This window comes from Molothrus ater, chromosome 37 (genome assembly GCF_012460135.2).
Source record: "Molothrus ater isolate BHLD 08-10-18 breed brown headed cowbird chromosome 37, BPBGC_Mater_1.1, whole genome shotgun sequence".
Taxonomy (NCBI): domain Eukaryota; kingdom Metazoa; phylum Chordata; class Aves; order Passeriformes; family Icteridae; genus Molothrus; species Molothrus ater.
This window is the reverse complement of record NC_071664.1, coordinates 345,378-372,987: the sequence shown is the minus strand read 5'-3', so window position 1 is coordinate 372,987 and position 27,610 is coordinate 345,378. Positions and strand designations below refer to the sequence as shown.

Below are 27,610 nucleotides of genomic sequence, written 5' to 3'. Positions count from 1 at the left end.
GGTGGCATTGACACTGTCCCAGTTCATGTCCCCATGCATGTTTCCCATGTTCCCATCCATGTCTGTGTTCCGCCATGTCCCACATGGTCCTGTCTATGTCCATGTCCCCCCATGGCCCTACACATGTCATTGTCCCCCACATGTCCCCATGCATGCCTTAGTCCAACGCCTTTATTTCTACCCCAGTTTCAGGGCTTTAAAAGGAATGAATAGAACCCTTTTTGTTTCAAGGCACAAAAAAAAAAAAAGATTTATGTATCCCTCCTGGCAGAGCATCCACGTGCTTGGGCGGGTGGGAAGAACCTTTTTTGGAGGACTTTCCACCCAACTGTCTCGAAAATTGGAAAATTGAGGGTTTTGCCCTAGTCCCTCCCCATTTGGCTGTGGAAGATGTCTGTGGGCCAGAGAGAATTAAAACAATGGATTTATGTTGGAGAAGACCTCCAAGACTATCCAGTGTTGTTAAGGCCACCAGAAGATGCAAAAAGTGATTTTTTTCTGGGGTCAGGAGAGGACAAATCAGCTCTACAAAATGGATTTTGGATGTTGGTCTGTGGATGTGTGCAGGTGCCCAGAGGGAGACAGGAGGATGTGGAGCCCCCCAGCCAGGTGTCTTCCCAACACGGATCACCAGCACCACGGATCACCGGGGATCACTGGGGATCATCCAGGGTGGATCTCCCGTGGGGGATGGAGCTGGAGCAGCACACGAAGCTCTTCCTGCACTCGGGAGGGCTCACAGGGCTTCCCTTAGTGGTGGCTCCGTTGATGGTGGGTCAAGGCTGAGCTGTGCCGGAATCTCTTCCCACACTCGGGACACTCATAGGGCGTCTCCCCGGTGTGGATGCGCCGGTGGCTGGTGAGGTGGGTGTTGCGCTTGAAGCCCTTCCCGCAGTCGGGGCAGCGGAAGGGCCTCTCGTCTGTGTGAATGCGCTGGTGCAGCAGGAGATGGGAGCTGGTGTGAAACCTCTGCCTGCATTGATCACACTCATAGGGCCTCTCTCCCGTGTGGGTGCGCCGGTGCTTGACGAGGGTGGAGTTGTCCTTGAAGCCCTTCCTGCAGTCAGGGCAGCGGAAGGGCCTCTCCTCTGAGTGAATGCGCTGGTGCTGGAGGAGATGAGAACTGGTCTGAAACCTCTTTCTGCATTTATCACATTCATAGGGCTTCTCCCCCGTGTGGATCCTCTGGTGGACAGTCAGGTGGGAGCTCCTCCTGAAGTTCTTCTCACAATCAGGACACTCGTAGGGCCGCACCTCTGTGTGGATTCTCCAATGGATGACGAGGTAGCATCTCTTACTAAAGTTCTTCCCACATTCTGAGCACTTGTGGTGCTTCTCCCCATCCTGAAGCTGCTCATCAACCCCCAGCTCCGAACTCCGGCCACCTCCGAGGCCCAGGGTGGGTCTTTCCTCCTCAGATCCCCATGATCTGTGTTTGCAGCCCCTCCTTGTGAGGGATCTCCAAGGCTTTTCCTCCCCGTTGGATTCCTGCACTGTGGAGCCACACAAAACGGCCTCTTCCATGAGGTTCTGCTGTGGGGATTTGTCCTCCCTGCTCTCCATGCTCAGCTCCTGGTCTGGGGGAGGAAGGACAAGGAGAGGATGGGATTTGCCTCCGTGCCACAGGGAAGGGCAAGGAGATCCCCCAGTGCGTCCCCAGCAGGACAGCTTTGGCAGCAGGGTTGTCCTGCAGCCGGGGGCCGTGCTGGGCTGGGAGATGGAGCAGGAGAGAGGGGGAAAGGGGCACTGACTTCCTCCTCACCTGCCTGAGGCTCCCGGGCCATCTTCGTCTTCCTCACGGCCTCTTCTTCCATCGGGCCAAGGTTGGGGAATGGGAAATCCTGGTTTGGGGGAAAACAAGGGCTGAACGCGTTGGGAATGATGGTCCCGCTGCCCAAGTGCAGCTGGAGAAGTCAGCGCCCCTTTCAGCCTCGGGGGGCCCGGAGCCCGCTCATGCCCAGTCTCCCCCACCCCTCCAGGCAGCCGGTTTGTCCCCCGGCTCCGGGATCGCCCCTCTGCGCTCTCCCCGCTCCGGGGCTCCCGCGTTTCCCCCCGGCTCTCCCGGGTATCCCCAAATCCGTGATCGCCCCTGTGCACGCTGGTACCGGGCGAACGTGAAACCCCCCAATGTTCCCTCCAGGGGAAATTTACTGTTCGAGTTTCGGGTACAGCAAGAGGCAAGCATCCCCTGACCCACAAAAATCCCTCCCGGAAACCCCCCTGATGGATCCGGGGCGAACTCCCCCATCCCGCTCACCTGCGGATCCTGGAGGGGGCGATGCAGCAGGAGCCGGGGGAGCTTCGGCCTGAGCGGAGGGAGAAGGCGGCGGGGAAACCAACGTGGTTCTGCTGCTCCTCTTCCTTCCGCTCGTCCTTTTCCTCCTCTTTCCCTCCTCTTTCTCCCACTTTTCTGTCGCTCCCAACCCGGCCCGGGCAGTGCCGAGCCCCAGAAACAGCCGCGCTCTGCCTTGGGCGGGTTCCGAAACAGCCGCGCCTCGCGCGGCAGTGGGAGTGATCCTGGGAGCACCGGGTACGGATCCTGAGATCAGCGGGAAGGAAGTGGGAGCGCTCTCCCTGCCAGTCCCGCTCTTACTGGGAGCACTGGGAGGGAACTGGGAGCAAACAGCGCCCGGAGGCGGCTGCAGCCGGCGGTGGGCGGGGGCCAAAGCGAAGGGCGTGGTGATGCAAATACAGGAGCGATCGCGCACTGGGATTGGTGGGCGGGAGCAGCGCGGGGTTTGCTCAGTAACGTGAGGGCCGGGGGTGCCGGAGCGATGGCGGCGGCGTCCGGTGAGAGGGGACAGGGAGGGGGAATGGGAACAAGGAGCGGGAATGGGGACCGGGAATGGGGACAGGGAGCGGGAACGGGAGTGGGGAGACGGACCGGGAATGGGACCAAGAATGAAAATAGGGATCGAGAATGGGTCCAAGAATGGGACCGGGGAAGGGGACAGGGACCAGGAAGGGGACCAGAGATGGGGACGGGGTCCGCAAATGGAGACAAGGACCTGGAATGAGAATATCGGAATGGCACGAGGAACACGGAAACAGCAACCGCAGAGAGAATGTGGGCTGGGGATTCGTGCTCCAAAGTGTCCAAGTGAAACCCAGCAGGGGCTGTGAGCTCTGCAGCTGGGCCTCCCCTGGGCTGCTGCGGCCCAGGGGCCCAAAGGCGGGAGCTGCAGCCTCGCTCCTGGCTCAAGAACAGGAGCCTCCTCCAGGCCCATGGCCCCTGCATGGCCCCAGCATGAGGGAGGGCTCTGAGGCACAGCGGCTGCTGGCAGGAGGGGCTGCTCCGGCCAGCTGGGGGCCTCTGAGAAATGCCCAAAGCCTTGTGCTCTCTGCAGCTGGCCAAGGACAGCAGCAGGGCTGAACGGTTCGTGTGGCACAGCCAGCCCGAGCTGTGCAGCCCTCAGGGCCCCACGCGAGAGGCGGCCCTCAGCAATGGCACTGGGAATAGCACCGGGAGTACGGGACAGGGCCAGGAATGGGGACAGGGAATGGGGGCAGGGACCGGGAATACGAGACTGGGACCAGAAATGGGTACAGGGAGAGTAATATGGAACCAGGACCGGGAATGGGGACAGGGGCTGGGAATACAGGAGAGAGACCAGGAAGAGGATCATAATTCAGACTATAGGAACAGGACAGGGAATATGGAAACAGCAAACAGAGAGAGAATATGGGATAGGAATTAGGAAGATAGGACCAGGATGGGAAATGAGAATACGAGAACAGGACTGGGAATGGGAATATGGGAACGGGATAGGGAATATAGAAATAAAAAATGGAGGAAATAGCAGGGGGACTGGAAATACAGGAACAGAAACAGGACAGGGAATATGGGACTGGGAATATGGGACAGGGACAGGGAATGAGACAGGGAGTGGGATCCGGGATGGGACGGGCAGTGTGGTGACAAGGTGTTGTGGGTTCAGTGTTGGCTAAATGCTCATGTACTCTCAAGAATTATTTACTTATTTCTTGTTGCGAGACAGGATTAGAAGAAAGGTAAAGTAGGGTTAAAACTTTAACAGGGTATAATGAAAACTTTAGTAATAGGACTAAAAGAAAAAGTAGTAAGAACGAGCATAAAACTTTTAGAACACTTCTCCTCCTCTCCCCACAACTTTTTATCTTTCCCACTGATGATGTCCAGAGATGAATTTGTTAGTCAGTTTACTTCTCCTAAAATAATCTTTCATCAATTTTCTTAGGCAGAGGAGTCTTTCTTGCCTTGGCTATGGAGATTTCTCTACAAGAAACAGTGTTCTTGTGGCTTCAATCTACACAAATAGCAGTCTCTTGGGAATTTGCATTCGTGAAGTCCTTCTCATCTTTTGCAGCCTTCACACAGCTGTGGTTTTGGGCTATGTTAACTTATTGGGGTGCCAGTTTTTAAGGACGAACTGTTAAAAAACAAAGGTTCTTTTTATGTATCTCTGAAATCATCTTCATCTCTGAGAACAGAGGTTTTCTCCTTTCCTGGGAGCAAAGGGGCTTCATTACTTTTGTCTCTCTCTGTTCAAGCTTCTCATCAGGATTGCAGCTCCTTTAACAGCTGCTCACTTTAGCATTGGTGCCTCTGTTCATGATGGTAATCAAAACACTATATCCTTCTAAAGCATTTTAATGAGTTACAGGGAAAAAGAGTCTGATGTATCAATTGCATTCTTCTCTATAGCCTCATGGGAGGATTTCAGCCTAAGACTAATGCATTTCTTCATTTTTTCTCTATCTGGGACTTGAATCCTTTTTTACTGCCTTTGGTGTCTTTCTGTTGTCTTGTATATGTCTATCTGTCTTTTTCTCTCCCTTGAGAGAGGATTGAAGGTCTGTAAGTTTCATTTGTGCAGTGAAGGAGTTGATGTTACCCAGGCATTGCATCCTTGTTGCTGTTGGTTCTATGATTCCTGCCCGGCAGTGGTTGGAGCAGTCGTAGTGCATTATTTCAGGCTGCCCTGAGGGGGCTGTGTCAGGATCTCAGGAGGGCCTGGCCTAGAACAGCAGCACGCCACGGGCCGATGGCTTCCCCTCCCTCTGCTCAGCAGTTTCTGGTGAAATTCAGCTGAGACGTGGGCCAGCCTTGTTAGCATTCAGAAACACATAATCACATGAGCGATTATATGTGGTGCTTTTTATTGAAGAGCTCTGGGAATCGGGGTAGTTTCCACCCAAATCTGATTCCAACCATACATTCGAGGTGAACATGTTTTATACTCTATCATTACCTAACTTTCATGTTAATTATTAAACTTATATTGTTCTATTGTATACACAGATTTTAGCTAAACATAGCCCCCTTTAAATTTCCAACATAGTTTCTCACGATTCTTCTTATGGTTATATAATAATTATATGTAATTACTAAACAATCATCACATCTAACAATTATGTCTTTTATCATACTGCTTACGCAGGTGCACTGATCTGAGAAAACACAAAGCCTAATATTTTCAAAGACTATTTTTAACATTTTCCAGGGCTCCACTATCATTCTCCCCCCTTTGAAAGCATTTTCACTTCACTATAGGTGTAAATGTTTTCACTTGATACAGTCCTTTATTCCTCAATTTATACTTGACGTTCTTCAAATCCAGGGTTGATGTGGATGCTGTCACGAACTGGAGAACCAGTAAATGGTGGGCATGGATCTTGTGTCAGTGCCTTTATTATTTTCTGGTTCCACGATGTTTTCTTCTGTATCTCTCCCTTTAAGATGCTGTAAACTAACCAAATTGCTAAGAATACAATTAGTAAGATTATCACACTCTCAATGATAGATTTAATCCATGAACTCACATTCCACCCTAACCCTTTACAGATTTTTCCTAGCCAGCTTGTAGTCAAGTCCTTTTGCTCTTCTTTTGCTTCATGCTCTATTTGTTTCAACTGATTGATGTCATATTCTACATCTGCAGTTACATTTGCTATATGAACGCATGATGATCAACTTGTCCCTTTAAAAATCCACATACACCATGCTCTTTCAGGAGTAACAAATCTAAGGCTAATCGGTTTTGTAAAGTCATTTTTGTGGTGGCTTGTAATTGTAGGTTTAATTCTTTAAATCCTTCCCGGGTGACTCTTGCCAGTCTATCTACCTGACCTGTAAGTTTGTACAGCATCTTCTACTCTGATAGTTTGCTATGAGACCAAGTAATGACTCTAGGGCCCACCCAGATTTCACTCCACCAGAGGGTTCTTGCCAAGTGTCATCTGGATTTTCATTGTCTAGAACTTCTCGTCTTGCTCTTATCTGCAGAAGTTCATGTTTTCTGTTAAATGGGGACTTTTCCAAATTGGACATGAGGTTGGAAGGCCTAAAGCAATCTCTTTTACTTTCCCATCTACAGGCAGATGTGTTGTCCAGGTGCCATCGCTTCTTGCCCATACAAATTGTCCTGGATTTCAGACTGTACTCCTGGTACATCCTACAACTACTTTATAATTCACTCTGCCTTGTTTATGTTTGATCCCTCTGCAAGCACAACCAATTTGTAGGGCTATTGCCAGGGGTGGCATCTCTTTTATCTCTGCATCATCAGAAGTGCAGTCGTAAGTTTTATTACATGCCCACCAACTTACTTTGTCTGCCCTTGTTCTGCTGCTGGTGGCAGTGTTTGTTACTGCTGGATCTGTTTCATTCTCGGGGCCTTCCCACTTAATGCACCAAGGGGTGTTTGCCATATATTGGAATCTTTGAAGAATACTCACAGACCACGCACTGTCCCAAGGCTCTATCTGATCTTTCTGATCCTTGGCCTCACACTTCCATACCAGAGTGGTTTCTGTAACATTTTCTATAATCTTTTTATAGTGTGGCAAATAGCATTGCCATTGTGTGATGCCTCCTGATTCTCCCATAGGTGTTCCTAGTATGCCATCACTTTAGAATACAGTCTTTCTGGTCCATGGGTCTCATCCATGTTCCTATTTTCTCCCAAGTTTCCTTGATTACTTGCCTTGATTCGGGTACCTGTTTACATGTAATTGTTTTGTTCTTTTGTATTTCAGGTCGTTTTGATGTTATAATTCCCCAATTTACTGGATCTCCTGCTGCCTTTGGTATTGGCAGACAGGCAGTTATTCTACTGGTGTTTTGCATTTTAGCAAAGTCTTTGACTAATCCAATCATTACATTCTCAGCCTGAACTGCATTAGAAACCTTTATCACCTGTGTTTCTGTTTGTACCTCTCTCTTCATTCTAGAATGAAGAGTAGTTAGTGGATCATTTTGCATTCCACATCCCAAAGACATTGGGGTGACCATGACGTTAGCACAATTACTGATAGCATTCTCAAGGCGATTAAACACATCTTATCTGCAGCCTTGTTGGTTCCACAGTTTACACAGTCCGTGATCCAGGATGGATTTTCTTCACTCGGGTGTAATGAATCCAGGGGTCCACACCGGCTACTTTGCTGTAAAGGTGGTCAGCAGTACCTGATGGGGCCCACTCCACCTTTCTTTCAGCGGTTCTTCGTTCCAGTTCTTGATGTACACCGCGTCTCCTGGATGTATGTTATGAACTGGGTTCTCAAGAGTCAGCAGTCTATTCCACACGAGGATGCTCCAGAGCCAAGCTAAAGTTTTCCCAAGAGACAGAACATAATTATACACTTCCGGCTTTCCTGTGATGTGTACATTAGGGTTAGGCTCAGGAGATTCATATGGTTTCCCATACAATATCTCATAAGGACTGACTGACATCCCACTCCTAGGCTTTATCCAAATCCTCAACAGTGCTATTGGCAAAGCCTGGGGCCACTGCAATTTGGCTTCTTGGCATATTTTACTGATTTGCCTTTTTAGTGTCTGATTCATCCTCTCTACCTGTCCACTTGACTGGGGTCTCCACGGTGTGTGGAGGTCCAAAGTTATCCCCAGCAATCTACTTACCTCTCTTACTACTGTAGCTATGAAATGGGGCCCCCTATCTGATGATACCCTAGGGGTACCCCGAACCTGGGAATAATCTCCTGTAGTAACCACTTTACTGTTTCCTTTGCTTGGTTTGTGCGACAGGGAAGGGCTTCTGGCCATCCAGAGAATGTGTCAACCCCCACTAACAGGTATTTGTATCCTCGAGTTCTTGGCAGTTCTACAAAATCTACCTGCCAATAGTCTCCTGGCTCTATTCCTACCCGAATTCTTCCTAGCTGTGCTTGTCGCCTAGCCACTGGGTTGTTTTTCAAGCAGATATCACATTTTGACATTACTGATTTTGCCATTGTTAGCATCCGTACCGAAATTAAACTCTGCTTTAGCAATTTTACCGATGCCTCTGCTCCCCAGCGACATTCGTTATGTTTAATTTGTAGAACTTCTCTCATTATCAAGGAGGGTACCACTATTTGTCCTTGTGCAGTCACATACCATCCCTCTGAATTCTTTTGTGCATTTAGCAAACATGCCAGTCTCTCATCTTCTACTGAATATTTTGGTTCTGGAGGCAAATTGAATTGGGATACATTAAGCTTTAAAGGTATCAATGCCATTGTTGTTTGCACCCTTCGAGCAACCTGTCGGGCTGCCCAGTCTGCCTTTTGATTTCCCTCACAGATTTTGGAGTTTCCTGATTGGTGTGCTTTACAGTGTATAATTGCCACTTGTTCAGGTTTTCGTACTGCTTTTATCAATTGCAGGACTGCATCCTGATGTTTAATGTGCATACCTCGAGAAGATAGTAGTCCCCTTTCTTCCCACAGTGCTTCGTGTACATGCACCACTCCAAAATCATAATTTGAGTCAGTCCAGATATTTACCTTTTTCCCTTCACTTAATTCTAGTGCCCTGGTTAAAGCAACCAGTTCTGCCTTCTGGGCAGATGGATTTGGTGGTAATGCCTTTGCCTCCACTACTGTACTGACTGTTGTTACCGCATGTCCAGCGTATCTGGTTCCGTTTTCCACAAAGCTGCTCCCATCTGTAAACAGCTCCCACTCCGGCTGCTCTAGTGGGACGTCTTTCAGGTCTTCTCTTGCCGAGTAGGTGTACTCTATTACAATAGGTGTACTCTATATCTACAAAGTCATGCTCTAATGGGCCTTCTTCAGTTGTGGTACCTAGGAACACAGCTGGATTCAAAAGGTTAGTTGTTTTTAATGTGACATCATCCTGCTCAGTCAGGACTACCTGGAATTTCATCATCCTGCTTGGGGATAGCCAATGGCCCCCCTTCTGCTCTAAGACAGTGGTTACCATGTGTGGCACATTGACATGTATGTGCCTTCCCATAGTAAGCTTCCTGACTTCTTGTATCAGCAGCACAGTGGCTATGACTGCCCACAGACATGAAGTCCACCCAGCACTTATGTTGTCAAGTTGTTTGGAAAAGTAGCCCACCGGCCTTTTCCAGCTTCCCAGACATTGGGTCAGGACTCCTAGTGCTAGGCGCAGCCTTTCATGTACAAAGAGCTGAAAATCTTTAGACAGATCAGGTAACCCTAATGCTGGAGTAGTTGTCAGTGCTTCCTTTAATTTTAGGAAGGCTTCTTTCTGTGGTTTGCCCCAGGTGAATGGCTGCCTCTTCTGAGCTTCATACAGGGGCTTGCAATCAGTCCATAGTCCGTGATCCACAGGCGACACCATCCTGCCATCCTGAGGAAGACTCGCAGCTCATGTAGATTCTGGGGCTCTGGAATAGCACAAGTGGCTTGGATACGGTTAGTGCCTAGTTTTCATAGCCCTGGTGAAATTTCACATCCCAGGTAAATCACAGTCTGTTGGGCAATTTGTGCCTTTCCTCTGGATACTTTATAACCTCCCATTCCCAGTGAATTTAAAATCTCAATGGTTACCTTTATACAGGTTGCTTTTTCTTCTGTAGCTATTAGTATATCATCAACATACTGCAACAACAGGTATTGGTCTCTTGGTACTTGCCCATTTTCGGTCCAAATCTCCAGCTCCTTTGCCAGTTGGTTTCCGAATAGGGTCGGCAAGTTCTTATATCGTGTCTAGGTGAGCTGGGTCTTTCTCCCATTCCCTGGGTTTTCCCACTCACAGGCAAACAGTTTCCTACTTTCGTTGTCAAGGGTGATGCAGAAAAAGGCATCTTTTAAATCAATTACAGTAAACCACTTATATATCTCCTTTATGGATGTTAGCAATGTGTAAGGATTTGTTACCACTGGATAAATGTCCTTTGTTATTTTATTTATTGCTCTCAAATCCTGCACTAATCTATATTCACCATTTGGCTTCTTTACTGGAAATATTGGTGTATTAAATTCTGATTCACATTCTTCTAAAATTTGGTATTTCAAGAATTTCTCAGTAATCTTCACTATTCCTTGCCGTGCTTCTGGTTTTATGGGATACTGTTTGACTTGTACAGCCCTCGCCCCTTCCTTTAATTCTACATGCACTGGTTGTGCCAATTTAGATTTCCCTGGTATATCTGTCTCCCATACAGAGGGAATCACTGCATCTTCTACCTCCCTAGGGATAGAGGGAACAGGTTTTTCTTTGATCATTAATATCTGTCCCATCTTTGATTCAGATATTTTCATTATAAGCTCTCCATTTTCAAAGGTTATTACCGCATCAAGTTTCGCTAGCAAATCTCTCCCTAAAAGCAGAATTGGACACTCAGGTACATATAGGAATTTGTGTGTTATAACTTTGTTCCCAAAACACAAATCTAGGGGTTGCAAGAATGGCCATTTTTCCTCTTTCCCTGTAGCCCTGACTATTGTTTTCCTTGTCCCCAATTTGTCCTTGCAAATCATTCAATACCGAGTAAGTAGCTCCTGTATCTATTAGAAATTTTACCTTTTTATGTCCTAATTGTATATTTATAACCAGTTCCTTAACTTGTTCTACTGGTTCTATGTCTAGTCAGCTGGTACACTCCCCCAAAACCATCCCCTTGGTAACCTGCTGGAACTGATTGCCCTGGTGAAACTGGTTGTTCAAGTCTGGACATTGTCTCTTCCAATGGCCCTCCCAATTGCAATACGCACATTGATTTAGGTTTAACCCCTGCATAACTGGTCTCCTACCTCGACCATTCCTGTTACGTCCCCTGAAATTTGGGTTCCCTTTTCTTTGTATTACTGCCAAAAGATTCTGCTGCTGCCTTTTAGCTTCTCTTTTGCGATTGTTATATACCTTCCAGGCTACCTCAAGTAGCTTATCCAAATTCCTTAGTTCTTCCCCTTCTAATTTTTGCAATTTTCTACGAATATCGTCCTGTGACTGGCCCACGAATATGAGAGCGAGCTGAACCTTTGCTTGTTCTGTGTCCATTTGGAGATCTGTATATTTTCTTGCTACCTCCTTAAGCCTCTCCAAAAACGCAGTGGGAGATTCCTTCTTTTCCTGACGAACTTCATATAGTTTAGACCAATTTATAGTTTTGGACACAGCATTCTGAACTCCTATTTGGATCCACTCTTGATATTTCCGTAGTCTCCCCATATCGCAAAATAAATTAGGGTCCCAATTTGGATCCTCAGTTGGGAAATTCTCATCTAAATTCCCTGTTACAAATCCGTTTCTTATGTCCTCTATTGCCCTTTCTTTGGCTGCCTTAAGTACCATCTCTTTCTCAGTAGAATCCATCAAAGTATCTAATATTACTTGTATGTCATCCCAGTCAGGATTTTGAGTTTTTATAACCATTTTTACTACTCATGCCATTTTATCAGGATTTTCTCTTTAAGTTCCGTCTGATTGTTTCCAAATAACTAAATCTGCAGGAGAGAAAGGCACTTTTATAAATACTGGCCCTTCCACTCCTACACCTTGCCGCAAGGGGGCAATTACAGTCCGTTTTTGTCTGCCTATGTCTTTTCTATCCATAACTGGGGCAAGGTTAGACCGACTCCTGGTTCTGTGGGCTACCCCATCGTTGATTCTCTCTCTCTCCTTTCTACCACAGCTAGGTTTTGCTCATCTTCCGAGGAAGAGGGATCAGGTGACGATGGGAGAGGAGGATAAAGAGGGAAGGGTGTACTAGACGAGACAAGTTCAGGACTAGGTGGGGTAGGAGCAGGCAGTGGGATAGGGACAGATGGAACAGGTGGGATAGGGTTAGGGTCTCTTGTTCCTATTGGAGCTACCTGTAAATCAATATCTGTATAATTTTCCCTACTCAGGCTTTCTTTCAACGCCAAGTGTTCTAAACAACGTTCCTCACAAACCCCACACTTATTGCTTGCAGATGTTTTTAACCATCATTAATCCACATTCATCCTGCCATTCTGGCTTTCCCCGTAAATAGAAAAACAAATCAACGTATGGAACCTCATCCCATTTTCCTTCTTGTTTACAAAACGACATTAACTGTGAAATAGTGTTATATTGCAGAGTACCGTATTTTGGCCATTTTTCACCATTCTCCAAGGCATATTCTGGCCACCATGTATTACAATAATCAATCAACTTAGCTTTACGTAATTCTTCCCCAAAATTACCCTGTTTCCAATGTGCTAATAAGCACCCCAAAGGAGAACTTTGCAGGATAGAGGTGTTTCCGCCCAAAATCCCTTTAAGTTTCTCCATTCCAAATATACCACAAATTGCCGAACCCGCAACGCTTTCGCGATTGTCTTATGGAACGGCGCCTAGGCTTGTACCAGCAGGAATTCCTTTAGCCCAACCAAGCGTAGCTTTCGCTGTGTCTCATTGGCAGGCACCCAAACCAAAGTAAAAAGCACCTCACCTTTCTCCCAGGGACGTTGCGAGCGGCAGAATCGGTCGCGGCCGATCGAGCTCCCCGAGAATCCCTCGGTGCCGGCTGGAGCGTGGTCGAGTCGCGAAACTCGCTTCAGCAGCACCCGCAGGGTCCCATCTGGGTCGCCAAAATGTTAGCGTTCAGAAACACATAATCACATAAGCGATTATATGCGGTGCTTTTTATTGAAGAGCTCTGGGAATTGGGGTAGTTTCCACCCAAATCTGATTCCAACCATACATTCGAGGTGAACATGTTTTATACTCTATCATTACCTAACTTTCATGTTAATTATTAAACTTATATTGTTCTATTGTATACACAGATTTTAGCTAAACATAGCCCCCTTTAAATTTCCAACATAGTTTCTCACGATTCTTCTTATGGTTATATAATAATTATATGTAATTACTAAACAATCATCACATCTAACAATTATGTCTTTTATCATACTGCTTACGCAGGTGCACTGATCTGAGAAAACACAAAGCCTAATATTTTCAAAGACTATTTTTAACATTTTCCAGGGCTCCACTATCAGCCTGGCCGCGCTGGAGGGGAGGCTGGGATCTGGGTAGCCAGGCTGGAACACAGCAGCAGCATGCCAGGGGCTGATGGCTTTCACTGCCCTGCCTGGTGGTTGAGGACAAAGTTCAACAGTGGCAGAATCTTTGCCAAGCTGCCAAAAATCCAGCGGTGGAGCCGGCACAGCTCAGCAACTGTGGGTGGGGCTCAGCAATTGTTGCCGCTGCTTGGGGCGTGGCGCTTGGGGCGTGGCGTCCCGGGTCGAGGACGCCTTGGTGGCAGCACCTTTGCCACACGGACCAAGCACATGCACACACCAATGTGGTGGACGGTGAAATGGCCTTTATTAACGGTTTCACGGGGTAATTTATAGCAGGGTTAGCGGTAAAGTAACGGTAAAAGGGGAGGGGTTCCACCTGAGCGTAACATCGCAATATGTTGAGCCTAACATCGCGATATCTTCCCACATTTCCCCCCACTTTTATGACCAGCTAAAAACATAGAAAATGCTAAGGTTAAAACTAACAAGTGGGAAACGTGTAACTGGCAAAATGCACCAAACTTGAACAATGTAACACAACCACAACAAACTTGTAACTGTAAATGTTTAACAAACCAAAAGCTAACTATCTCTAACTGGTTTTTCTAAAAAAACAACACGAACTTGTGTAAAATATAAGGCGATCAGGTATGGGGGCTGACTGAACCATGACTTTGGATATTTTCACAGGACCTCCTCAGTTTTTTGGTTGACACCATAGCACCGAATTATCCTCCCAGAGTCTGCGACCTGTTTGACCTTAAAACTAGAGAGATTTGGAGAGCTTATGTCCAGACCCATGTTCTCTCCAAAACGCCCTTTGAACCTTTGATGCAGGAAAAACTCCGGGCTGATTGGCATTCCATGCAAGTAGAGCCAGAACGTGGCCAGAGTTCGAACTCTACTTGATGGATACCACTTAAAACAAGACTTTTAAAAACAACATTTATGTGAACCATGACTGATAACATTTTTGTTGAGCTTTTTTCCCCCAGTCCTTCTCTGCGCCGGCCTCTCCTTTAGTTCGGTCACTGAGTTCTTTCACGACCCCGGGATGGTCTGCCATCGGGCTGCTTGATGATTCGTCGCAGCCTTTAGGAAGAAATGGGCTGCGGGGCTGTCTGAGGATTCAGTCCTGCAAAACAAACTTTACAAATTTCATTAGTTTTTGCCCTGAAGGTCCGGTTTTATCGACTTAAGCGGGCACCATTTGATTTTACTATTTTTCTTGATGGCTGCGTACCCTTGCCCTGTGAGTACCAGTCTCCAACCCTGTTCCCATTCCCCTAGTTCATTTTTAATTATGACCTGTGGGCCTTCCTCTAGTGCTCGCGTGGCCCAGGGTCACAATGTTAAGGTGTTCTTCTGGCCAGAAAGATCTGTTCACTGTATAGTTTGCTAAACAGTAGGCTGCTGCAGCAATTTGTGAAGGAAGGTACTCCAGAGGAGGATCAACTTGAAGGAGACTCAGCTCTGCAAGATACCTTGCAAAGTTCTCTGTCCTCATACAGATTCCACATCTCTGAATATACTGAAGGAGGAACTGGTTGACGGTTGGGGCTGTTAGGTCAAAACCCAGCACTTTGAGAAGCAAGTGTTCCGTTCTTAGCAGCTGCTTCTTTATGTAGGTATCATCTGTTATATAGACAAATTCATCCACATCTGGTGGGTAGATCTCTTCATACTTCGCAGCCAGAAGAATTGCTGCTGTTCCCACAAGTTGTAACTTCCCTCTGAGAGCAGACATGCAGGAAAGAAACCTCTCCAGGAAGTTCACTGCCAAGTACAAAGTCTCTGTCCGAAGTTTATACTCTTCCCCTACCTCCTCCAGCCAGTCTACCAGGATAGCATGCATTCCTGTTGTGATATCTGGCTGCTTCTTCATGTAGTAGGGCTTAGGCCTAAATCTTACTTCTGCCTCTCGGAGGTACTAATGAATGTCTTCTGCATACTCTCCCACAGCCAGAGTTACAACATCTTCCACTACCATAGGAGAGCCTGAACTCAGATCCAGCAGCCGATGAATACTGGATGTCATTGCACTGGTATCCAGTTCACAGTGGCTTAATTCCAGCTCTTCAGACACTTGGCAGCTGTAGTTTTCTTTATCTTCTGAATCATCTATGTAGACAGCAAAACCTTGCTTTGATGCAGCACTGATGATGCAGTTGGGCACTTCATCTTTTCTACATGAAATGATGGTGTTTTCAAAGCCAGAAAACCGCTTGATAACAGCAGCACCCTGGCTGCCAGGGCCGCTGCTGCTGCTGCCCGTTCTCCGTCAGCACCCTCAGCACGACCCAGGCCGCTGCTGCTGCGGAGGGCGGCGGGGCAGGACTCCCGCCATCCCGCACGGCTCTTCTCTCCGGTGCGATGCATCACCCCGACGTCGGTACCGCACTGCCCGGCTCCGCTCGCCACCAGCCCACGGAAGGGTCCGGCCACCCTGCGCTGCCCAGGCTGCCCGCCGGCACTGCGTAGGCATGGCTGCTGCAGGGGGCGGTTGTTGGCTGCGGCTGGTTGGGAGCCCGGTGGCTCAGCCCCGCCGGCCGCGGATCGCCATGGTGACCCCCTCCCTCTAGGGCTCATCACCCTGCGGTGCATAAGGCGGTGCATAAGGCGGAGGCCTCGCCCAGGCTCCCTCGGACTCTGAGTCAACAGCGGCGCCCAGGGCCTCCGAGTCAACGGCTGCATCCCCGCGCCTCCGAGCTAACGGCTGCACTCTGCGCCTCTGAGTCAACGGCTGCACTCTGCGCCTCTGAGCTAACGGCTGCACCTCGCGCTTCCTCTAGCAGCCCGTCCCAAAAATGACCGCTTTTTCCCCGTAGTCGGGGTGCCTGGGCTCGGGAGCTGCAAAGAGCGCTCCTGCGGCTGCGAATCCCCACACTCAGCAAACTCATGATCGCCCGCAGTCTGCGCGGCCACCGCCATACCCTGCCGGGGCCCCGCCTGCAAACATTCCTGTGTGGTTTTCTATTTTCCCCACTCCTGCTGAACTTGCTGAACCTTTTTCAGAGCCTGCATGACCCTGACAGAGAGAAGATCTCATCAGCTCCTTTCAGAAATAATAATTTCTAGGGGTGACTTCTTCCTTCCTCACTAAATATCAATCACGGCAAACACAAATGGGAACCAGTGCGGGGCAAGGGAAGTCACAGGAGGGAGAGGGGGATCTGGAACAGGGGACATCAGGAACCAGGATAGGGGGACATGGTGACAGTTCCAGGGCAGGAGGTCCTTGATCAGCTGCCTTAAACCTCTGCCAGGGTCTCCCAGTGCAGCCAGAGCCACTTGGCCTGGGGTGCCCAAAGCCCTGAGCAACCCCCAAATTCCTCCCAGGAGTGCTCAACTCCCTTCAAACCACCATCGCCCAAATCACCAGAAGATCCCCCTAATGTCTCCAACCTTGTCTTAGTTCAATGTCTTTCTTTTTACACTGATTTTGTGTGTTTGGAAAGGACAAAGAGAAATGAAAAGAAAATCCAGGCCACAGGAAGCCAGGAGGATGTGGAGCCCCTCCCAGGCAGGTGTCTTCCCAACACGGATCACCAGCACCAAGGATCACCAGGGCTCTGCCCTCCCGGGCTCACTGGGGATCATCCAGCACAGATCCTCCCGTGGGGGATGGAGCTGGAGCAGCACAGGAAGCTCTTCCCGCACTCGTGGCACTCCCAGGACTGCCCTTAGTGCTGGCTCCGTTGGTGTCTGGTCAAGGTAGAGCTCTGGGAGAAGCTCTTCCCACACTGCGCACACTTGTAGGGCCTCTCCCCAGTGTGGATGCGCCGGTGGCTGATGAGAGCAGCGTTCTGCTTGAAGCCCTGCCCACAGTCAGGGCAGCAGAAGGGTTTCTCATCAGTGTGAATGTGCTGGTGCAGGAGGAGAGAGGAGGTGGTCTGAAATCTCCTCTTGCATTGATCACACTCGTAGGGCCTCTATCCAGTGTGACTTCTCTGGTGCACGATCAGGCTTGAGCTTATGCTGAAGCTCTTCCTGCACTGCCCACACTCATATGTTTTTTCCCCCGTGTGGCTCCTCTGGTGGACAATCAGTTGGCAGCTCCTGGAGAAGCTCTTCCCACACTCAGAACACTCGTAGGGCCTCTCCCCAGTGTGGATGCGCCGGTGCTTGATGAGGTTGGAGTTGACCCTGAAGCCCCTCCCACAGTCGGGGCAGCGGAATGGCCTCTCCTCTGTGTGCGAGCGCTGGTGCACGAGGAGAAGGGAGCTGGTCTGAAACCTCTTCTTGCATTCATCACACTCATAGGGCCTCTCCCCAGTGTGAGTCCTCCGGTGGGAAATAAGGTGGGAGCTCCTGCTGAAGCTATTTCCACACTGCCCACACTCATAGGGCCTCTCTCCGGTGTGGATGCGCTGGTGGACAATCAGGTGAGAGCTCAGCATGAAGCTCTTCCTACAGTGGGAACACTGGTAGGGCCTCTCTCCGCTGTGCATTCTCTGATGGACAATCAGGTAGGAGCTGGTGTTGAAGCTCTTCCCACACTGCCCACACTCGTAGGGCCGTTCCCCGGTGTGGATTCTGCAGTGGCGGATCAGGGAGGATCTCCACCTGAAGATTTTCCCACATTCTGAGCACTTGTGGGGCTTCTCCCCATCCTGAAGCTGCTCATCAACCCCCAGCTCCAAGCTCCGGCCGCCTCCCAGGCCCAGGGTGGGTCTTTCCTCCTCAGATCCCTGTGATCTGCGTTTGCAGCCTCTCCTCGTGAGGGATCCCCTCCCCATTGGGTTCCTGTGCTGTGGAGCTGCTCAAAACAGCCTCTTCCACGAGGTTCTGCTGTGGGGATTTGTCCTCCCTGCTCTCCATCCTCAGCTCCTGGTCTGGGGGAGGAAGGACAAGGAGAGGATGGGATTTGCCTCCGTGCCACAGGGAAGGGCAAGGAGATCCCCCCAGTGCGTCCCCAGCAGGACAGCTTTGGCAGCAGGGTTGTCCTGCAGCCGGGGGCTGTGCTGGGCTGGGAGATGGAGCAGGAGAGAGGGGGAAAGGGGCACTGACTTCCTCCTCACCTGCCTGGGGCTCCCGGGCCATCTTCCTCTTCCTTGCAGCCTCCTCCTTTTCCATCCTGCCAAGGTTTGGGAATAGCAAATCCCGCTTTGGGGGAAAACAAGGCTTACTGAGTTGCGTTTGATGGTCCCGCTGCCCAAGTGCAGCTGGAGAAGTCAGCGCCCCTTTCAGCCTCTGGGGGCCCGGAGCCCGCTCATGCCCAGCCTCCCCCACCCCTCCAGGCTGCGGGGGGTGCCCGGGCTCCGGGATCGCCCCTCTGCGCTCTCCCTGCTCCGGGGCTCCTGTGTTCTCCCCGGCTCTTCCGGGGATCCCCAAACCCGAGATCGCCCCTGTGCCCGCCAGTACCGGGCTATCGCCCCCTGAGACCCCCCAAGATCCCTCCAGGACCATTTCCAGCTCGGCTTTGAGGTCCTGCCCCACAAAAAACTCTCCCAGAGACTCCCCCGATGCATCTGGGGCGAGCTCCACCTCCCCGCTCACCAGCGGTTTCCGGGGGTGCGAGCCGGTGGATCCGGGGGAGCTGCGGCTGGAGCGGGGTTGGGGCTGCTCCTCCTGCTGCTTCTCCACTTTGTCCCTCGTCTTCCTCCTGCCCCTGCTCCTCCTTCTCTCCCTCCTCCTCCCCCCGCTCCTCCTCCGCTCCCAGCCCGATCCGGGCAGTGCCGACCCCCAAAATCAGCCGCGCTCTGCCCTGGAGGGGGTTCGTAAGCGGTCCCGTCCCGCGCGGCACTGGGAACGATACTGGGAGCACTGGGAGGGATCCTGGGAGCAGCGGGCGGGAACTGGGAGCGCTTTCCGTGCCAGTCCCGCTTCTACTGGGAACACTGGGAGGGAACTGGGAGCAAACAGCGCCCGGAGGCGGCTGCAGCCGGCGGCCAGCGTGGAGGGCGTGGCTATGCAAATACAGGAGCGATCGCGCGCTGGGATTGGTGGGCGGAGCAGCGCGGGGTTTGCTCGGTTATGTGAGGGCCGGGGGGATCCAGAGCGATCCTCTCAGCAGCACTGGGAGGATGAACGGGTCTCAAGCAAACACAAATCCGAACAATTCTAGCCTTTTCTTCCATCTCCCCTAGGCTGAATAGCAGTCATTATCATCTACAACCCTAAACTCACCCTCCTCAACTTCTACCTGTACACTGTAATAACTGCAACTGGTTTCCTCACCCTAAACACAATCAAAGTCCTAAAGCTATCTACCCTAATAACTGCATGGAGCAAAATTCCGTCTCTGAACGCAATGCTGCTTCTAACCCTGCTCTCCCTTGCAGGACTCCCTCCCCTGACAGGATTCCTGCCTAAATGACTTATCATTCAAGAACTGACTAAGCAAGACATAGCCCCAGCAGCCACACTTATCTCCCTCCTTTCCCTGCTAAGCCTATTCTTTTACCTTCATCTCACATACTGCACAACAATTACACTCCCCCCGCACACCACAAACCACATAAAACAATGACGTACTAGCAACCCAGCAACCAGCATTACCGGAGCATCCGGTGAGAGGGGACCAGGACCGGGAATGGGGACAGAGACCAGGAATGGGGACCAGGAATGGCGACATGGGCCAGAAATGAGGACAGGGACCGCAAAAGGGGACATGGACCAGCAAAGGGAAAAGGGTCCCTGAATACTGGACAGGGACCAGGATTGGGGACAGGGACCAGGAATACAGGAGAGGGACTGGGATTAGGATCAGGAATCAGAAAATGGGAACGGGACAGGAAATATAGAAATGGGAAGGCAGGACTGGCAGTGGGAGATGGAATAGGAAAAGGGGAACAGGACAGTGAGTATGAGACTGGGAATACAGGAGTGGCAACCAGATAGAGAATATTGGACAGGGACAAGTATTGAGACCAGGAATGGGATCCGGACTCAGATGAGAGCAGGCTGGAGTTTGGTGATAAGGAAATGGGTGGGGGCAACATCAGGGAGAGGGGATCCTGGAAGGCAGACACCAGGAACCAGGATGGGAGGACATGGGGACACTTACTCAGCATCCCCCCTCACCCCATTCTTGTCTAAGTTCAGTGTCTTTATTTTTAACCCAGGATTTGGGTGTTAGGAAAGGACAAAGATAAATGAAAAGAAAATCCAGGCCACAGGGAAGCCAGGAGGATGTGGAGCCCCTCCCAGGCAGGTGTCTTCCCAACACGGATCACCAGCACCAAGGATCACCAGGGCTCTGCCCACCGGGGCTCACTGGGGATCATCCAGCACAGATCCTCCCATGGGGGACGGAGCTGGAGCAGCGCAGGAAGCTCTTCCCGCACTCGTGGCACTCCCAGGACTGCCCTTAGTGCTGGCTCCGTTGGTGTCTGGTCAAGGTAGAGCTCTGGGAGAAGCTCTTCCCACACTGCACACACTTGTAGGGCCTCTCCCCAGTGTGGATGCGCCGGTGGCTGATGAGAGCAGCGTTCTGCTTGAAGCCCTGCCCGCAGTCAGGGCAGCGGAAGGGTTTCTCGTCGGTGTGAATGCGCTGGTGCAGGAGGAGAGAGGAGGTGGTCTGAAATCTCTTCTTGCATTGATCACACTCGTAGGGCCTCTACCTAGTGTGGATCCTCTGGTGGACAACAAGGGTGTGGTTGCGCTTGAAGCCCTTCCCGCAGTCGGGGCAGTGGAAGGGCCTCTCGTCTGTGTGAATGCGCTGGTGCTTGACAAGATCGGACTTGCTGTAAAACCTCTTCGAACATTGATCACACTCGTAGGGCCTCTCCCCAGTGTGACTCCTCTGGTGGACCATCAGGCCTGAGCTCTGTGAGAAGCTCTTCCCACACTCGGGACACTCGTAGGGCCTCTCCCCGGTATGGATGCGCCGGTGGCTGATGAGGTGGGAGTTGTTCCTAAAGCCAGTCCCGCAGTCGGGGCAGTGGAAGGGCCTCTCTCCAGTGTGAATGAACTGGTGACTGAGGAGATGGGAGGACCTGTGAAACCTCTTCTTGCATTTATCACACTGATAGGGCTTCTCCCCAGTGTGAATGCGCCGGTGCCTGTTGAGGGTGGAGATGCGGTTGAAGCGCTTCCCGCAGTTGGGGCAGAGGAAGGGCCGCTCATCTGTGTGTGAGCGCTGGTGCACGATGAGATCACCGCTGCTCAGAAAGCTCTTCTTGCATTGATCACACTTGTAAGGCCTCTCCCCTGTGTGGCTCCTCTGGTGGACAATCAGATTGGAGCTGTGGGTAAAGCCCTTCCCACACTCCCCACACTCATAGGGCCTCTCCCCAGTGTGGATCCTCTGGTGGACAATCAGGCAGGATCTCATCTTGAAGCCCTTCCCACATTCTGAGCACTTGTGGGGTTTCTCCTCATCGTGAAGCTGCTCATCAACCCTCAGCTCCGAGCTCCGACCGCCTCCCCAGCCCAGGGTGGGTCTTTCCTCCTCAGATCCCTGTGATCTGCGTTTGCAGCCCCTCCTTGTGAGGGATCTCTGGGGCTTTTCCTCCCCATTGGGTTCCTGCACTGTGGAGACGCTCAAAACAGCCTCTTCCACGAGGTTCTGCTGTGGGGATTTGTCCTCCCTGCTCTCCATGCTCAGCTCCTGGTCTGGGGGAGGAAGGACAAGGAGAGGATGAGATTTGCCTCCGTGCCACAGGGAAGGGCAAGGAGATCCCCCCAGTGCGTCCCCAGCAGGACAGCTTTGGCAGCAGGGTTGTCCTGCAGCCGGGGGCCGTGCTGGGCTGGGAGATGGAGCAGGAGAGAGGGGGAAAGGGGCACTGACTTCCTCCTCACCTGCCTGGGGCTCCCGGGCCATCTTCCTCTTCCTTGCAGCCTCCTCCTCCTCGTCCATCGGGCCAAGGTTTGTGTACTGGAAATCCTGGTCTTGAGGGAAAACAAGGGCTGAGTGCATTGGGTTTGATGGTCCCGCTGCCCAAGAAGTCAGCACAATTGGAGAAGTCAGCGCCCCTTTCATCCTCGGGGGGCCCGGAGCCCGCTCACCCCTCCAGGCAGCCAGTTTGTCCCCCGGCTCTGGGATCCCCCCTCTGCGCTCTCCCCGCTTTCCCCCCCGGCTCTGCCGGGTATCCCCAAATGCCTGATCGCCCTGTGCCCAGCAGTACCGGGCTATCGCCACGTGGGACGCTCCGACTTTCCTCTAGGGGCATTTCCGGCTCGGCTTTGGGTACAGCAAGAGGCAAACATCCCCTGCCCCACGAAAAACCCTCCCCGAGACCCCCCCGATGGATCCGGGGCGAACTCCCCCATCCCGCTCACCTGCGGCTCCTGGAGGGGGCGATGCAGCAGGAGCCGAGGGAGCTTCGGCCTGAGCGGAGGGAGAAGGCGGCGGGGAACCCAACGTGGTTCTGCTGCTCCTCTTCCTTCCGCTCCTCCTCTTCCTTCCGCTCCTCCTCTTCCTCCTCTGTCCCTCCTCTTCCACCCGCTTTTCTGTCGCTCCCAGCCCGGCCGGGGCAGTGCCGAGCCCCAGAAGCAGCCGCGCTCGGCCCTGGGCGGGTTCCGAAACAACCGCGCCACGCGCGGCAGTGGGAGTGATCCGGGGAGCACCGGGAATGATAGTGAGAATACCAGGAGAGATCCTGAGAGCACTGGGAAGGAATGGGGAGCGCGTTTACTGCCAGTCCCGCTCTTACTGGGAGCACTGGGAGGGAACTGGGAGCAAACAGCGCCCGGAGGCGGCTGCAGCCGGCGGTGGGCGGGGCCACGATAGAAGGCGTGGTTATGCAAATACGAGATAGATCGCGCGCTGGGATTGGTCGGCGGGAGCAGCGCGGGGTGTACTCGGTTATGTGAGGGCCGGGGGGGCCGGAGCGATGGCGGCGGCGTCCGGTGAGGGGGACAGGGAGCGGGAATGGGGACGGGGAAGAGGAATGGGAATGGGGACATGATCAGAAATGGCACCCGGAACTGGAATGGCACAGAGAATGGCGACAGGGACCGGGAATTGGAATATGGGTATGGGACAGGGAATATTGAAATGGAAATATGGGAACAGGAGCGGGACCGTGAATAAGAGAAGGGGAACAGGGACTTGGAATATGGGACAGGGAGAGGGAATGGAACTGGGAATGGGATTCAGACTGGGATGGGAGCAGAATGGTACTGGGGTGACATGGGAATGGATGGCAAGCCAGTGGGGTGACAGCAGGGAGTGGGGGATCCTGGACAGGGGGCACTGGCAACCAGGACAGAGGGACATGGAGACAGTTCCAGGGCAGGGGGTCCTTGATCAGCTGTCCCACAACTTTCACCAGGGTCTCTCAGCACTTCTGCAGCTACTGGGCCTGTTCTGCTAAAGCCCTGAGCAACCCCCAAATCCCTCCCAGGAACCCTCAACTCCCTCGAACCCAGCATGCCCCCCATCCCCTGGAAGATCCCCCCATGTCCCCATCAATGGCTTATTTCAATGTCTTTATTTTTACCTTGGTTTTGGGTGTTTTGAAGGGACAAAGAGAAATGAAAGGAAAATCCAGGCCACAGGGTGCCAGGAGGATGTGAAGTCCACAGACAGGTGATTTCCAACATGGATTACCGCTACCAGGGATTACCGGGGCTCTGCCCACCGGGGCTCACTGGGGATCATCCAGGGTGGATCCCTCTGTGGAGGATGGAGCTGGAGCAGCGCATGGAGCTGTTCCTGCACTCGTGGCACTCCCAGGGCTGCCCTTAGTGGTGGCTCTGTTGGTGTCTGGTCAAGTTACCGCTCTGAGAGAAGCTCTTCCCACACTCAGAACACTCGTAGGGCCTCTCCCCAGTGTGGATCCTCCAGTGGATGACGAGGGTGCAGTTGCGCTTGAAGCCCTTCCCGCAGTCCGGGCAGCGGAAGGCCCTCTCCTCTGTGTGAATCGTCTGATGTCTGAGGAGATTGAAGCTCTTCAGAAACCTCTTCCTACATTTACCACACTCGTAGGGCCTCTCCACTGTGTGTGTCCTCTGGTATGTGACCAGGGCAGCATGCTTACAGAAGCTCTTCCCACACTCAGGACACTCATAGGGACCTTCCCCCATGTGGGTCCTCTGGTGTTTGATCGGGTCAGCATGCTCACAGAAGCTCTTCCCACACTCAGGACACTTGGAGAGCTGTTCCCCTGTGTTTCTCCTCTGGTGTCTGCTCAGTTCGTAGCTCCTTCTGAAGCTCTTCCCACACTGCCCACACTCGTAGGGCCTCTCCCCCGAGTGGATTACCATGTGGACAATAAGGCCGGAGCTATGGCTGAAGCTCTTCCCACGTTCCCCACACTTGTAGGGCCTCTCCCCTGTGTGGCTCCTCTGGTGTTTGATCAGGTCAGCACGCCCGCAGAAGCTCTTCCCACACTGGGGACACTCATAGGGCCGTTCTCCAGTGTGGATCCTCCGGTGTCTGGTCAGTTCGGAGTTCGCCTTGAAGCTCTTCCCACACTCCCCACACTCGTAGGGCCGCTCCCCTGTGTGGACTCTGCAGTGGATGATCAGGGCAGATCTCTTACTAAAGCTCTTCCCACATTCTGAGCACTTGTGGGGCTTCTCCCCATCCTGAAACTGCTCATCAACCCCCAGCTCCGAGCTCCAGCTGCCTCCCAGTCCAGGGTGGGTCTTTCCTCCTCAGATCCCCATGATCTGTGTTTGCAGCCCCTCCTTGTGAGGGATCTCTGGGGCTTTTCCTCCCTGTTGGATTCCTGCACTGTGGAGCCACTCAAAACAGCCTCTTCCACGAGGTTCTGCCGTGGGGATTTGTTCTCCCTGGTCTCCATCCTCAGCTCCTGGTCTGGGGGAGGAAGGACAAGGAGAGGATGGGATTTGCCTCTGTTCCACAGGGAAGGGCAAGGAGATCCCCCCAGTGCGTCCCCGGCAGGACAGCTTTGGCAGCAGGGTTGTCCTGCAGCCGGGGGCGATGCTGGGCTGGGAGATGGAGCAGGAGAGACGGGGAAAGGGGCAGTGACTTCCTCCTTACCTGCCTGGGGTTCCCGGGCCATCTTCCTCTTTCTCATGGCCTCCTCCTTTTCCATCCTGCCAAGGTTTGGGAATAACAAATCCCGCTTTGGGGGGAAAACAAGGCTTACTGAGTTGCGTTTGATGGTCCCGCTGCCCAAGTGCAGCTGGAGAAGTCAGCGCCCCTTTCAGCCTCGGGGGGCCCGGAGCCCGCTCATGCCCAGTCTCCCCCACCCCTCCAGGCAGCCGGTTTGTCCCCCGGCTCCGGGATCGCCCCTCTGCGCTCTCCCCGCTCCGGGGCTCCCGCGTTCCCCCCGGCTCTCCCGGGGATCCCCAAACCCGATACCTCCCTCTCCCCGCCGGTACCGGGCGATCGCCACGTGGGACCCCCCCCAAGATCCCTGCAGGGGCATTTCCGGCCCAGCTTTCGCGTCCAGCAAGATCCAAACATTCCCTGTCCCGCAAAAAAACCATCCCGGACACCCCCGATGGATGTGGGGGGAGCTCCCCTATCCCGCTCACCTGCCGCTCTTGGAGTGGGCGATGCTGGCGGAACAGGGGGAGCTGCGGCCGGAGCGGGGAAACCGCGTGGGATTGGGGCTACCCCTCCTCCTCCTCTGTCCCTCTTCCTCCCGCTCCTCCTCCGCTCCCAGCTCGGCCCGGGCAGTGCCGAGTCCCAAAAGCAGCCGCGCTCTGCCCTGGGCGGATTTCAAAGCGGCCCCGTCCCGCGCGGCACTGGGAGCGATACTGAGAGCAGCGGGAAGGAATTGGGAGCGCTTTCCGTGCCAGTCCCGCTCTTACTGGGAGCACTGGGAGGGAACTGGGAGCAAGCAGCGCCCGGAGGAGGTGGGCGTGGCCAAACAGAAGGGCGCGGTTATGCAAATAACAGCGATCGCGCGCTGGGATTGGTGGGCGGGAGCAGCGCGGAGTTCGCTCGATTATGTGAGGGTCGGGGCGGCCGGAGCGATGGCGGCGGCGTCCGGTGTGAGGGGACAGGGAACGGGAAGCGGGGACCGGGAGCGGAAATGGGGACAGGGAGCAGGAACGGGAGTGGGGAGACGGACCGGGAATGCAACGAAAAATGGAGATATGGACAGAGAATGGGGCCAAGAATGGAACCGGGGAAGGGGACAGGGACTAGGGACAGAGACTGGGAATGGGGAACGGGAATGGCACCGGGAATGCGGATAGAGGCCGAAAATGGGGACCGGAAATGGGACCGGGGAAAGGGATAGGGACCAGAGATGGGGACCAGAGATGGGGACAGGGTCCGCAAATGGAGACAAGGACCTGGAACGAGAATATGGGAATGGCACGAGGAACACGGAAACAGCAACCGCAGAGAGAATATGGGCTGGGGATTCGTGCTCCAAAGTGTCCAAGTGAAACCCAGCAGCGGCTGTGAGCTCTGCAGCTGGGCCTCCCCTGGGCTGCTGCGGCCCAGGGCCCAAAGGCGGGAGCTGCAGCCTCGCTCCTGGCTCAAGAACAGGAGCCTCCTCCAGGCCCATGGCCCCTGCATGGCCCCAGCATGAGGGAGGGCTCTGAGGCCCAGCGGCTGCTGGCAGGAGGGGCTGCTCCGGCCAGCTGCGGGCCTCTGAGAAATGCCCAAAGCCTTGTGCTCTCTGCAGCTGGCCAAGGACAGCAGCAGGGCTGAACGGTTCGTGTGGCACAGCCAGCCCGAGCTGTGCAGCCCTCAGGGCCCCACGCGAGAGGCGGCCCTCAGCAATGGCACTGGGAATAGCACCGGGAGTACGGGACAGGGCCAGGAATGGGGACAGGGAATGGGGGCAGGGACCGGGAATACGAGACTGGGACCAGAAATGGGTACAGGGAGAGTAATATGGAACCAGGACCGGGAATGGGGACAGGGACTGGGAATAGAACCAGGAATGAGAATGGAAATAGGAGATAGGGACAGGGACCAGAACAAGGACCAGGATATTGGGACTGCAACCAGGAATTGGGCCAGGGACAGGAATGGGGACAGGGACTGGGATGTGATTGAGAAAATGGGAGAGGGACCTGGAATGGGACTGGGGACGAGAATATTGGAATGGGACAGGGAATATGGAAACAGGAACCAGAGAGAGAATATGGGACGGGGATTAGGAAGATGGTATTGGGATTGGGAACAGGAATACAGGAGTGAGAGTGGGAATGGGAATATGGGAGTGAGACAGGGAATACAGAAATGAAATGCGGGACCAGTAGTAGGATTGGGAATACGGGAACAGGATGGGGAATATGGGACTGGGAATATGGGAACAGCAATGTAAGGTTGACCCAGGGCCTTTGTGGGGTCTGGTTTGGCAGCTCTGGACCCCCGGGCCTCACTATCTCACAAGGACCAAAGTAAAGGACAGGAGTTGCTCTTCTCCTCGGGCCCAAAAATCCCACCTTAATTGTGGAATCACTCCAGGGAGGCCCAAGAGGGGAAAAGAGATCAAGTGTGTGATCGAGGGTGATTTAAAACCCAGGGAAAGGG

At 52.7% G+C, this 27,610-nt stretch overlaps 1 protein-coding gene and 2 pseudogenes across 4 annotated transcripts; all 3 read right to left on the bottom strand.

Annotated features, from left to right (window-relative positions):
- Positions 1–241: 241 nt before the first annotated feature.
- On the bottom strand, positions 242–18,816 carry LOC118700795 (zinc finger protein 239-like). 4 transcript variants are annotated; one of them, XM_054518158.1, is made up of 3 exons: positions 18,751–18,816; positions 18,273–18,357; positions 242–1,577 (listed from the first exon to the last, which is right to left on the bottom strand). In XM_054518158.1, the coding sequence occupies exons 2-3, from the start codon at positions 18,325–18,327 to the stop codon at positions 751–753; spliced, it is 882 nt and encodes a 293-aa protein (XP_054374133.1). In that variant the 5' UTR covers positions 18,328–18,357; positions 18,751–18,816; the 3' UTR covers positions 242–750. The 4 variants fall into 4 exon arrangements, with proteins under 4 accessions (XP_054374133.1, XP_036261269.1, XP_054374132.1 ...); XM_036405376.1 differs by lacking the exons at positions 18,273–18,357; positions 18,751–18,816 and adding exons at positions 1,763–1,841; positions 2,258–2,603; XM_054518157.1 differs by lacking the exon at positions 18,751–18,816 and having other exon boundaries at positions 18,273–18,660.
- On the bottom strand, positions 12,853–15,945 carry LOC118700792 (cyclin-A1-like; annotated as a pseudogene).
- LOC118700806 (zinc finger protein 850-like) overlaps positions 18,640–27,610 on the bottom strand; it is a 105,514-nt pseudogene continuing 96,543 nt past the window's right edge.

Bases quoted from the DNA above. Each gene is read 5' to 3' on its own strand.
- LOC118700795 (XM_054518157.1), bottom strand. From the start codon at position 18,660: ATGGTCCTGGAGGGATCTTGGGGGGTCTCAGGGGGCGATAGCCCGGTA. The intron at 1,578-18,272 runs GTGAGGAGGAAG...TTCCTCCCCCAG, and splicing joins GGCCCGGGAGCCCCAGGCAG to ACCAGGAGCTGAGCATGGAG.